We start from the raw sequence: 10,597 nt of genomic DNA, 5'->3' as shown, positions 1-10,597 counted from the left end.
CTTATAAGTAGTTATTATAAGCTGTGACATTTGACAGTTGGAGGCCTACTGTATATAATCTAGGTCAGTAAAGGTCAATATCAGAAGAACAGGAGTCTAATCTGATATTTAAATGGGCACAAATTGTAAATTCAGTGGCCCTTATTCTCTGACTTTCTGAAGAAGTAATTTGAACTGTACCTGAAAATGTTAGATAAGTCAACTCATGGCTCCTAATAATATGCCTGACAGATTAGAGGTTTGAAAGCTGCTGTTACCGAAGCCACAAAAGCTGTCTGTTTAGCATTTAAATTGGTTTATCCTTTAAACAGTTTCTTAGCTTGGCCAATGCCCTAATGATTTGTGGAACACCTACTCTGTCCATACGATGTGAAAACTGTGATTTATGTAGGGAATAGCTACATGGAAAAGGGTATACTGTGTTAGGAAAGCACTTAATACATATTTAGCTGTCTTGTATTGAAGTTTAGCAGCTGAAAATGAGATGGAGCTAGTACTAAGTGACCTGCCAGTTCTCTGGATAGTAGCAAATGCTTGAGAACCTTTACTTTAAAACATCAAGAGAGGTTACATACTTAATGCCTAAGGGAGCATTGGCCAGTGGGATCACCACTTTGTGCCTTACCCTTCGTAATGCAGTGTTACAGGTGAGAGCTTTATAAACTTATTAGCTGAATGGGGCTCCAAACATATGGTACTACATGTACAACATAAAGTCTTCACTAGCCAGAATAACTGCCAGCCTTCAGAACTATTTTGTCATGTCTTGTTCTTTCCATAAGTTCAACCTTTTTAATGTATTTTTCAAGCTTGTTAAGTGTTAGAGTCATGAATAGATAATGAGCAATAAGAGTTCCGTTTCCCAAAAGTTTCTGTAAAAATGACTTGGAATTATATTTTGGGTTGAATACTCCAGCTAGCTTATTTTGGATTCCATAACAAAATAGTGCAAGTGTCTTCTTTTCCCAAAGAGGCTCACTTGTTTGGTGTGTATGTGCAGAACGTGGAAGGGCGCTAACAAATCTCCCCCCTGTTCCATCTTTTCAAGAGCACAAGATGTTATGGATTAGAAAAAAATCAATTAATGGTCGAAAAAAAGAAAGAGCAGCGTAAGAAGTATCAGAATGTATTGCTGGAGATATGTTACTGCTGTCTAAAACAATCTTTTATTTGCAGTGGGTTGGTGGCCGCTATTCATTGTGGTCAGCCATTGGCCTCTCCATTGCCCTGCATATTGGTATGTATCTGTGTTATAGAAACACGATCGTTACAGTCTGCGTAATTTTTGCTTCAGCAGTACTAACCAGATTCCTGCTTGGGTTGGGGGGTCAGACTTTCATATTGGTATGGGAGGGTGGGGTCGAGATGTTAAATTACACAAACTCTTCTTCCACTAGCTGGATGTTTGTGCTAAAAGGCCAACCAGTGAAGAAGATAGTGTTGAAACTTGAAATTGCTCCAACAGATCTGTACTTGATGATAAATACCTACTTGCATGGGCAAAATATCCAATTTACTTGTAGTTGCAACCTTTCCAAAAGCAGTTGTAACAAATACATTTCAATTGCATTTACTTTTTAATGTTTTTAAAAAATGCATTTAGCTGTTTCTGTAGACACGCATACTTAAACATTGAAATACTTCAACACACTAATTCTAAGTCAAGACACTATATTCGGGACTAAAACAAGGATGCTACCCTGTATCCTCCCTTTCTGACTCTCCACTTCCTCTCTAGTACTCAACATATGCAGGCCCTAATTACCAACACTGCCTCTTTGTATACTTTTCACATATTTACTCTGTCAAAATTAGGTTTTCAAGCAAACCATAGCATGACTTTTGACTCAGAATTTTACTAATGAAGGAAGTCTGACTGGGTACCAGTCTTGGTTGTGTTGCAGCCCACTCTTCCAAGGAAATCAAGTGCCAGCTGGGAGAGTTAAACTGTATTTTGGTTTATTCTTAGGTTTTGACAACTTTGAGAATCTGCTTGCAGGAGCCCACTGGATGGTGAGTCTGAGAATGTCACAGATTACGTTCCAGTTAACTTGGTCCCATGTTGCTATTAAAAGACTGGCACAGAAGACTGGCTTTTAAAGTTCAGTTGTGGAAAAGTACTTCTCTTCCTCCTGTTCCTCATCCCTTTCATTGCTTGTAAAATGTCTCCACCTAGAAAACCTCCCTTGTGATTAATTTTGTGGGGACAGTCGCCTTAAAACATGCAGATGATCCAAATTCTGAACCTAAGATTCTCACTCGTGGAAGTCCGCTGTTTTATCTCACTGTAGTTTTTCTTTCTGCCTCTTCTTCTTGCAACATAAAAGGACAACCACTTCCGCACTGCTCCCCTGGAAAAGAATGTGCCCGTTCTGCTGGCCATGTTGGGCGTCTGGTATATCAACTGTTACGGAACTGAAACCCATGCCCTTCTGCCCTACGACCAATACATGCATCGTTTTGCTGCCTACTTCCAGCAAGTAAGATCTCGCCTGAGTGGAAGATGTTGATAACTCCATTCCATAGTTATGCAGTCAGGTTGTTACTTACTGATTTGATGGTAGCCATTTAGAAATAAATGACTGTTTTGAAGGGCTCTTAGGAGTGTGAATACCTTGCTTATAGACAGCTCTTGTTTACTGTAGTTACAACAATTGATGTAAAAGCCCTCCCTTGCCAAAGAAACAACAGATTTTTATCCTCATTTCAACCCCCTGGTTTTCCATAAAACAAACACAAGCAAAAAATACAGTGTTTAAAGCAGGGGCGGGCAACTATTTTGGGCGGAGGGCCACTTACCGAGTTTTGGCAAGCCATTGAGGGCCACATGACAGGCAGCCCAGGGCAGATAATATTAATTTTCTAAATTTTTTAGGGGCCCCGTGGGCTGGATTGGTGGGGGCCACATCTGGCCTGTGGGTCATATTTTGCCCACTCCTGGTTTAAAGCATAAGGCAATCGCTATTTAGACCAGCCCTGCAAGAACCATAAGGGAAAACTTGTAGAATAGTCAGAGTTGATAAACTTTCATCCTTCATGCTTCTAGGGTGACATGGAATCCAATGGTAAATACATTACCAAGAAAGGCACTCGTGTGGATTACAACACTGGCCCTATTGTGTGGGGAGAACCTGGAACCAATGGGCAGCATGCCTTTTATCAGCTGATTCATCAAGGTATAACCAGACTGCTTTGGGTATGTTAGCAGCATGGGTTTGGGGCAAGTTCTCAGTATCCGATATCAAAACGACCATAGACCACAGCACTTGTGCTGTTAAACCAGGGGAAGGATATTGACTAATCCGACCTTTCATGGTCATTGAACTACTAGTGTTCTAAAGCCACTGGTTAACAAGGCTGCTGACTCTGATGCAGTTGCTGTAGGATTAGATTTTTTTTTCTAAAAAAGGCTCCTAAGTAAGGTTAGCCACAAACTTCATGAAACTTTTCTTGCTTTCTCTAGCCAGTTTAGAGTGTCTGGAACTTTTGTCATAATATTGCAGGGGAAGGTAGAAGAAGTTTCCTGCCTCTTTTTACCTGCTCTCTTGTAAAGTATATCTAGGTGACTAACAGTGTTTTCCTGGTAGGAACTCGCATGATTCCGTGTGACTTCCTAATCCCAGTCCAGACCCAGAACCCAATCAGGAATGGCTTGCATCATAAGGTAATGCAAGATGCTTTTAATCAATGGCAGTCTATTTCCTCTTACTATTGCTGAAGGCACTAGAGTTCATTCCACACTGTAATATGCCTGAACATATTGGTAAATAGACCATATATTTTAAATGTACCACTGTGATTGCACTTTTAGGATGTGTCCTCATGAGTGGGAACGTGTTTGTCATCAGGAAACACCCATGCGCGTGCACTCTGGCATGTGGCACATTGCCCCATATGGAGTAGGGGAGAATGGGACCAGCATCTGTGCTGGCTCCAGCAGCCTCACCTGGGGTTCTCAGGGCTTCCAGGGGCTGCTGCCATGGCAGTTCAGCAGCATAGAGCCTGGCTGGCAGCCATAGTATAGCTCCATCTGGCTAAGCTCCAGTTTTTGGTGGCACATGCTGCCAACACATGTACTGCCCCTCTTTTTTTTAAAAGCACAGGTTTTTTTGACACCAGGATCTTCCCCTGTACTGCAGACTTAGTAGTATGGGGAACACCGGCATGAATACCACATGTAAGTCCACACTTGTCTGGATGCGCCCATTGAGCGGGAATGTGCAGTTTGTGGCACCTCATAGGGTTTTGAGATGCTTCAAAATGCATGTGGTACACGTCAAAAGGTTTTCTGTGCTGCATATTTTCAGTGCAGAGCCAAAATTAGATGAAGTATCCAAAAAAAGCAGGGCAGCACATGTGGCTGCAGCATGCATTGCCCAAAAGTGGAGCCTGGCCAGCTAGAGCCACACTCTGCAGCTGCAGCCCCAAGACCCCAGGCAAGGCTGCTGGGGCCAGCCCGGGTGCTGGTTCCAGCCTCCCTACCCCACCCAGGGCAATTTGCCATGTGCCAAAGCACACGTGCAGGGGTATACACGGGGACAACTAGCAGAGGCACAAACATATGGGGATGTGCCCTTAGTCTGTGAGCAAACAAATTTAGGTTTTTCAGCCACATATATTATAGCCTCTGACCTTGTACCTGGTGGAGGTCTTGTCTTTGCAGCTACAGTTTTAGAGGCAGACTTTGACATTGTGGCTTCTTGATTATGTTTATTGGAGAGAAGTGAGAGAGGCAGGTATTGGAGATAGCTCCTGCAGTCTAGAGTGCATACTGATCCTGAGTGTGAAGAGTTGAGTTATCAAAGCAGATAAAACTCTCCTGATAAAGTACTGTTGAGCATAAAGCTTGAACTTCCTTCAGCCCAAATTCATGAAGTTAATAAGAGACTGTCTATACTCGAGGTGGTAGATTTCGAGTATGGATTCCTTACTCGGTAAAGATTTAACCTATCCACTTTATTTTGGCCCATTCTTAACAACCAAAAATGAAATGAGTTGACACTGACTACACACTGCAAGTGTGAGCCATAGATTCTTCACAGTGCAAACATTTGTCAAGCGTGAGAGAAAATTGATGCCCACAGCTAATATTTCCTGTAGTACCAACTTCAGATGTTAGTGCTGTTCATACTGTACTCTGTTAACACTTTGCCAGAGAAATCTGACACTGATTACAGGCAGGAATTAAAAAGATGACTTGCAAAATGGAGGACAGGTGGGAAGCAGTTTTACTGAACCATTGTTAGAAATAATATAGTATTATGGTAACTGTGTGGGCCTAACCAAAATAGAACATGGTCTCTGCCTACAAAACTTTCCAAGTAACCTTCAAGTCAGGGGGAGAGAGGTGGTGGTTAACTTTGGTGAGCGTACAGGGTGAGTTAGCAGGCTCTGGAACTTGGTACATTCTTACGACTTATTGTCTCTCTTATTTAAAGTAAATGGATGCCTGGATTAGCCAGTTTGGAATAGGTCTGACTTCAGCAGGGCTAGGATTTTATGCCCAAGCTTTAAACCCTGCTTTGCATATATCCAAGAACCTGAAAATACTGTAAACACTCGTTAAGACTCATGACATACCATGAAGTTCCATTCTGCAGAAAGCTACTAGGTGCCTCATTTTAAGCAAAAATCCCAATTGGTTTTGAGCTGTAACCTGTAGACAACGTTCCCATCATTTAGCCAGAAGAACAGTAACTTTTGCTGCTTGTTACTATCTAACACCTTCCTCTTAGATCCTTCTGGCCAACTTCCTTGCCCAGACTGAGGCCCTGATGAAAGGAAAGACTACTGATGAGGCTCGTAAGGAACTGCAGGCTGCTGGCCTGAGTGGCGATACTCTGGAGAAGCTTCTTCCTCATAAGGTACCAGGGTTTTGAGAACTGTCTTAATTTCCTTCAAGTTGCACCTCCATTTTACTCCCCTCTGTATGTGCATTCCAAATTCTCAGGGGTTTAATGTAGTTGCTAGATGATTTATTAGAAATAGATGGGAAGTAGTGTGCCCTCTGGTGGCTATTAAAATGAACAGCAGCAAGCTATAAATACTGAACCTAAAGATTCGATGACTAACTTGGCTGTGTTTCTCCATGGGGCAAACTCCTTTCTTTAAAAACAAACTAGGTTACTGTTTTACTAACAGAACAGTGAGCAGGAAACCTTGCAGTGCTTATCAGAAAAGATTAGCTTTTTGCTCTCTAGGCTTATTTGCTGCCATCACTGTAGAGCTGAACCTGTGCATGCGGCTGGCATGTGGATGTGACATTTTGCTATTATGTTTACAATAAACTTCTAAATATGGCTTTTGGGATGACCAACAAATCGAAATTACTGTTAGTTTCCCATAGGACACTTCATATCCCTCTGTGTATTGTCTTTTAATGGAAATAAAATGTGGGTTTGAGAAGCCTTCTGATGCAAGAAACGCTGTGTAATATTACTTTGGTTTGTTTTAAAAGGTCTTTGAGGGAAATCGCCCAACCAACTCCATTGTGTTTACAAAACTTAACCCATTCATTTTGGGAGCCCTAATTGGTAAGTAAATATGTTTCTTTACTGTTAATGTTATAGTGAAGTTTTTTGATGAAGCTTACTGATAACTTGGTCTTTTTTTTTCCCCCCCTCCACCATGCATGTAGCTATGTATGAACACAAGATCTTTGTTCAAGGAGTTGTGTGGGATATTAACAGCTATGACCAGTGGGGGTAAGTCTGACCTGTTTCCTTATGAGCTATAGGGCACTATAATTCACTGCTCCTTTGGAAAAAAAGATTAGGATGATGAAGAAAGTTTATGTGCTGCATGCATGCACATGCACGTGCCTTTTTTGGATAAAGCATCTTATCTCCCTACATAAACCTGTGCAAGGCATCACTCTCTAGGGAGGATTAAAGGACCTTAGTCTCTTTAAACAAATAGCAATATATAGGGAGGAGAGAGAGTAACTGAAGCTTTTGGCAATAATAGAGGAGGAGAAAGATACTTCTGTTTATAGAAGTAGTCCCCTAAAAGTAAAAGGCCAACCTAAGTTACCTTACACCTACAGGAACAGTAACAATGAAGCAGTTTTGAAGTGAGGCTGAAGTGAAAAGCCAACTGCTTTTTGATTTCCTTTCCTGTTTCAAGCAGATATCCACAGGGATAGTCTCTAATCCAGAAACTTTAACTCTGTGTAGGCTGCCTTTCAAATAATGCATCTGTGTAATACTAAGGAGGTTTTTGATATGCTCAGCCCAAGATTTTCAAAAGCAACTAATAATTATTAATTTTGGGGTGTGGGGCTGTCTGGGTATATGAATCCAGATGGTCTAATTATGTCCCACTGAGGGCTTAAAATCACTAGACTCTAGAAAACCTGATCTTTGACTTATTCCAAAAACTAGCCAAGTCCTCCAGTTTACTTAGTGATTAATTAAACCTTTACTCTGCCACACACTGGCACCATGGACCTCCTATAGGATTTCTGCCCTGTGAGGAATTTCTCACTTTAGTCTCTTTCCACCAAACAAAGTCGAGACTTCCTCAGGAAACAGTCAAGTGCTGTTCCTTTTAATCCTGTTCTCACGTGCTAGGAGCAGTGTTGCTTTCCTGCATAAAACCTCACAGGAGGCAGCAAAGAGGCTGGGGAATGCCTGACTGTTCTGGTGAAACCTGTGTCTTCCTCTTTAAGTAGCCAGTGGAGGGTGATGGGGACCCTGCAGAACCTGGGTATCCTCAGGAGTTCTGGTCATCTCAGCACATCCAGGAACCTGTTTGCATTCAGCGGACTAGTGCCTCTTTGGCCTGGTTCTAGAGAGCTGCACTACCACTGCAGTTTTTCTAGCAGCTTTATAACAGTTGAACCAGGGGTTTCTGGAAGGTTGAAACCTGTCCAGAACACCACAGCTCCTGCTACAACAACTGAGGTCTGAAAAAGAGCACAACCACACATACTTAAACACTTCAAAACCGAAAAGGGTCCCTTCCATCCTATATCTGGTAGCAGGAGATCTGAGGTGACATGCTACGCAGCTGGGATTCACCTCCTGTAGGTTTCAGAAAATCTTGTTTTGCTTTTTGTTCTTTCATTCCTAAGTTCTTATTGCCACCACAGTCTCTACTAGCTTACCTGAAAAGCTGGACAGAGTGCCTTGTCCAAACCTATGGGGTTTTGTGGATTTTTTTTTTCCCCCTAGCTGAGGATGCCACAGCCTGGTGTTTTGAGACAGGAACATAAAACATTAGTCTGTAGCAATGGTGCACAACCTACAGCCCCTGGGGCAGGTCTGGCCTGCAGTGCCATGTCATTCAGCCTTTAGGGATCCCCATAGGTCTGAAAGTTTGGTGGCAGGGGAGCGATTGACAGCATGTGGTCTGCAGCTGGATCTGCCATGCAGGGTTGGGCCAGAGCATGTAGCACTGATCTGTGCCACGGCCTACAAGTTTCAGTATTGACTAACAGCAACATTTACTAAGTCGTTGTTGTTTTACTTTAAATTACTTCTTTATCTCTTCCTCTCTCTCTCCCTCTGTAAATGCAGAGTTGAGCTTGGAAAGCAGTTGGCCAAGAAAATTGAACCAGAACTGGATTCTGATGCCCCGGTGACATCTCATGATAGCTCAACAAATGGGCTCATTAACTTCATCAAGAAGCATAAAGCCTGAACTGAGAGATGCAGAAGACACCGACAATCTATCCACCGAAAACCCAGATCAATGTTGTAGTCATTGCTTTCTTGTTTTTTAGCTATTTTTAACCAAAATAGCACTTCACAGCTGTAGCTTCTTCACTTCTTGCAGTTTAATCCTGTTCTGTCAAGTGCATTATAAAGGAAAGCTAGTTTTGTGAAACTCAGAGATTGTATAGTTGCTATTTTTGTGATCGTTAAACTGTAAAGTGCAGCTGGTGTATCCCTCACTTCTCTCTCCCAGCTCCCTTTAAAGATGATCACATATTGAAATTAGAAAATAAAAGACACAGTGGACAGTAAAGCCTCTTTACTCTGTATTTGAATAGTGCTGTCCTCATAGTGCTAGCCTTGTGATTATGTACAAGACTGGTACTGAGTAAACTAACTTCTGGTTGGTGTGTTTTGGGGTTTTTTTTGTTTTCTTTTTGAACTGGTGTTACTATATGCCTGGGATTTAGTATGAAGGGAAACTTAGGGAAATCATACAATCCAACATGGCAGAATTGCTCAGATTTGTAGTATGTGATTCATTGACATTTTGTGAGTACTGCAAGTGTGTTAAAGGGGAAGGGAAGATTGATAAGTGTGGTGAAGCCTTTCTTTTATATGCATATTTTCTTGTGAACACTAGGTAAACAGCTACTCTAAATTGGTGGGAACTTTTCCTGATGTGTCATTGATGTTTCTAAATCTCCAAACACATTTAAATACAAGTGTACCAAGCATCTGTTTCTTACCAAGCTGCTGCAGCTTAACAATTTTCAGTATCTGTTCTCAGCAAGATCTTCAAAAGCATTAATATTTTCTCTCTACAATAAGAGAGCATTAAGAAAATTAAATATTCCAGGCTGCTCCTTGACTAGAAAATAGTCTTGTCAAACATCTGAAATCTGTTACAGAAATTTTAAATTACTCTTTAAGAGTGAGTCTTCTGTTAGCCACAAACCAGATGTTTCTTTTACAGCCCCCATATTTTTGCAGCCTATGAATGTACAAGTTGATTCTCAAAAATGGCAATGTGGGGGGAACTTGCTAGTTATTAGGATTCATTAACTTAGAAGCAGACTATATGCTTAAATATTTTGAAGAAACAGCTAGAAAAGCTTGTAACTCCTAGTATGCCTCCATGAATGCCTTCTGCCCATGCTATCTGAATGAGGCATGTGAAACTGGATCTTGGAGGCCTAATGCAACTGTGGCTTGTAACACTTACAGGATTATAAATTGTGTTGTAAATTTAGGTTATAAATGTAGGCCAGGACAGTATAGCTACTGTCCTGGCCTAAAGAACTTGTGTTCCAGGATAGCAGCTGCATTGTAATATTCTCTCTCATCAGGAAAAGTAATAAATGCTAATCCCAAAACACTCCAAGAAATTTGTCTGGTACCTGTGGATGCATTGTGTATCTACAGTAAGAACACACCCAACTGATTATAAAATATCTACAGGCAAAGATGAGGTCAGCCTCACCTCCCTGGAAGGCTCCAGCAGTTAGTCTCTGATGTCAAGCAGTCCTCTCCACTCCCTATATCTTCGCCACAAAACCAAAAAACTGCTGAAGGAAGGTTCTATAACTGGGGACCTATCTGAGTCACGGTGAGACAATAGGGGTTTTTTGCAGCCCCTTTTTGGGATGCAGAGCCAGTTCAGGGGGTGTTTTGTGTTGGCCCCACCCCTTACTGCTGGTTGGCGGAGGGTGTCTTATCGCTACCGGGGTGTGCAAAGCGGGCTGGCCCTATTTGATTCGGATTTAGATTTGGCCCGAATTGGGGACAGTGATTTGATACGTTGATTCGGATCACTGTGCCTGATTTGATTTGGCCGAATCTGAAGATTCAGTGCTGATTCGGAGAATCAGCAATTTGGCCATAGACACAGCATTAAATGTTTTTTCTACATACTTCGAGGTACCAGCACGGCTTGTGAA

At 41.9% G+C, this 10,597-nt stretch overlaps 1 protein-coding gene across 1 annotated transcript in view; it reads left to right on the top strand.

Moving 5' to 3' along the window:
• GPI (glucose-6-phosphate isomerase) overlaps positions 1–9,067 on the top strand; it is a 38,804-nt gene extending 29,737 nt beyond the window's left edge. Inside the window, exons 10-18 of the mRNA XM_019505564.1 lie at positions 1,177–1,237; positions 1,970–2,013; positions 2,328–2,480; positions 3,047–3,176; positions 3,588–3,664; positions 5,736–5,864; positions 6,458–6,533; positions 6,638–6,704; positions 8,520–9,067. Coding sequence (XP_019361109.1) covers positions 1,177–1,237; positions 1,970–2,013; positions 2,328–2,480; positions 3,047–3,176; positions 3,588–3,664; positions 5,736–5,864; positions 6,458–6,533; positions 6,638–6,704; positions 8,520–8,643 — 861 coding nt within the window. The 3' untranslated portion in view covers positions 8,644–9,067. The remainder of the gene's footprint in view (positions 1–1,176; positions 1,238–1,969; positions 2,014–2,327; positions 2,481–3,046; positions 3,177–3,587; positions 3,665–5,735; positions 5,865–6,457; positions 6,534–6,637; positions 6,705–8,519) is intronic.
• The last annotated feature ends 1,530 nt before the right edge of the window (positions 9,068–10,597 follow it).

Source organism: Gavialis gangeticus, unplaced genomic scaffold (assembly GCF_001723915.1).
Source record: "Gavialis gangeticus isolate Ggan-Ray unplaced genomic scaffold, GavGan_comp1, whole genome shotgun sequence".
Lineage (NCBI taxonomy): Eukaryota > Metazoa > Chordata > Crocodylia > Gavialidae > Gavialis > Gavialis gangeticus.
This window is presented reverse-complemented; position numbering and strand designations above follow the sequence as displayed.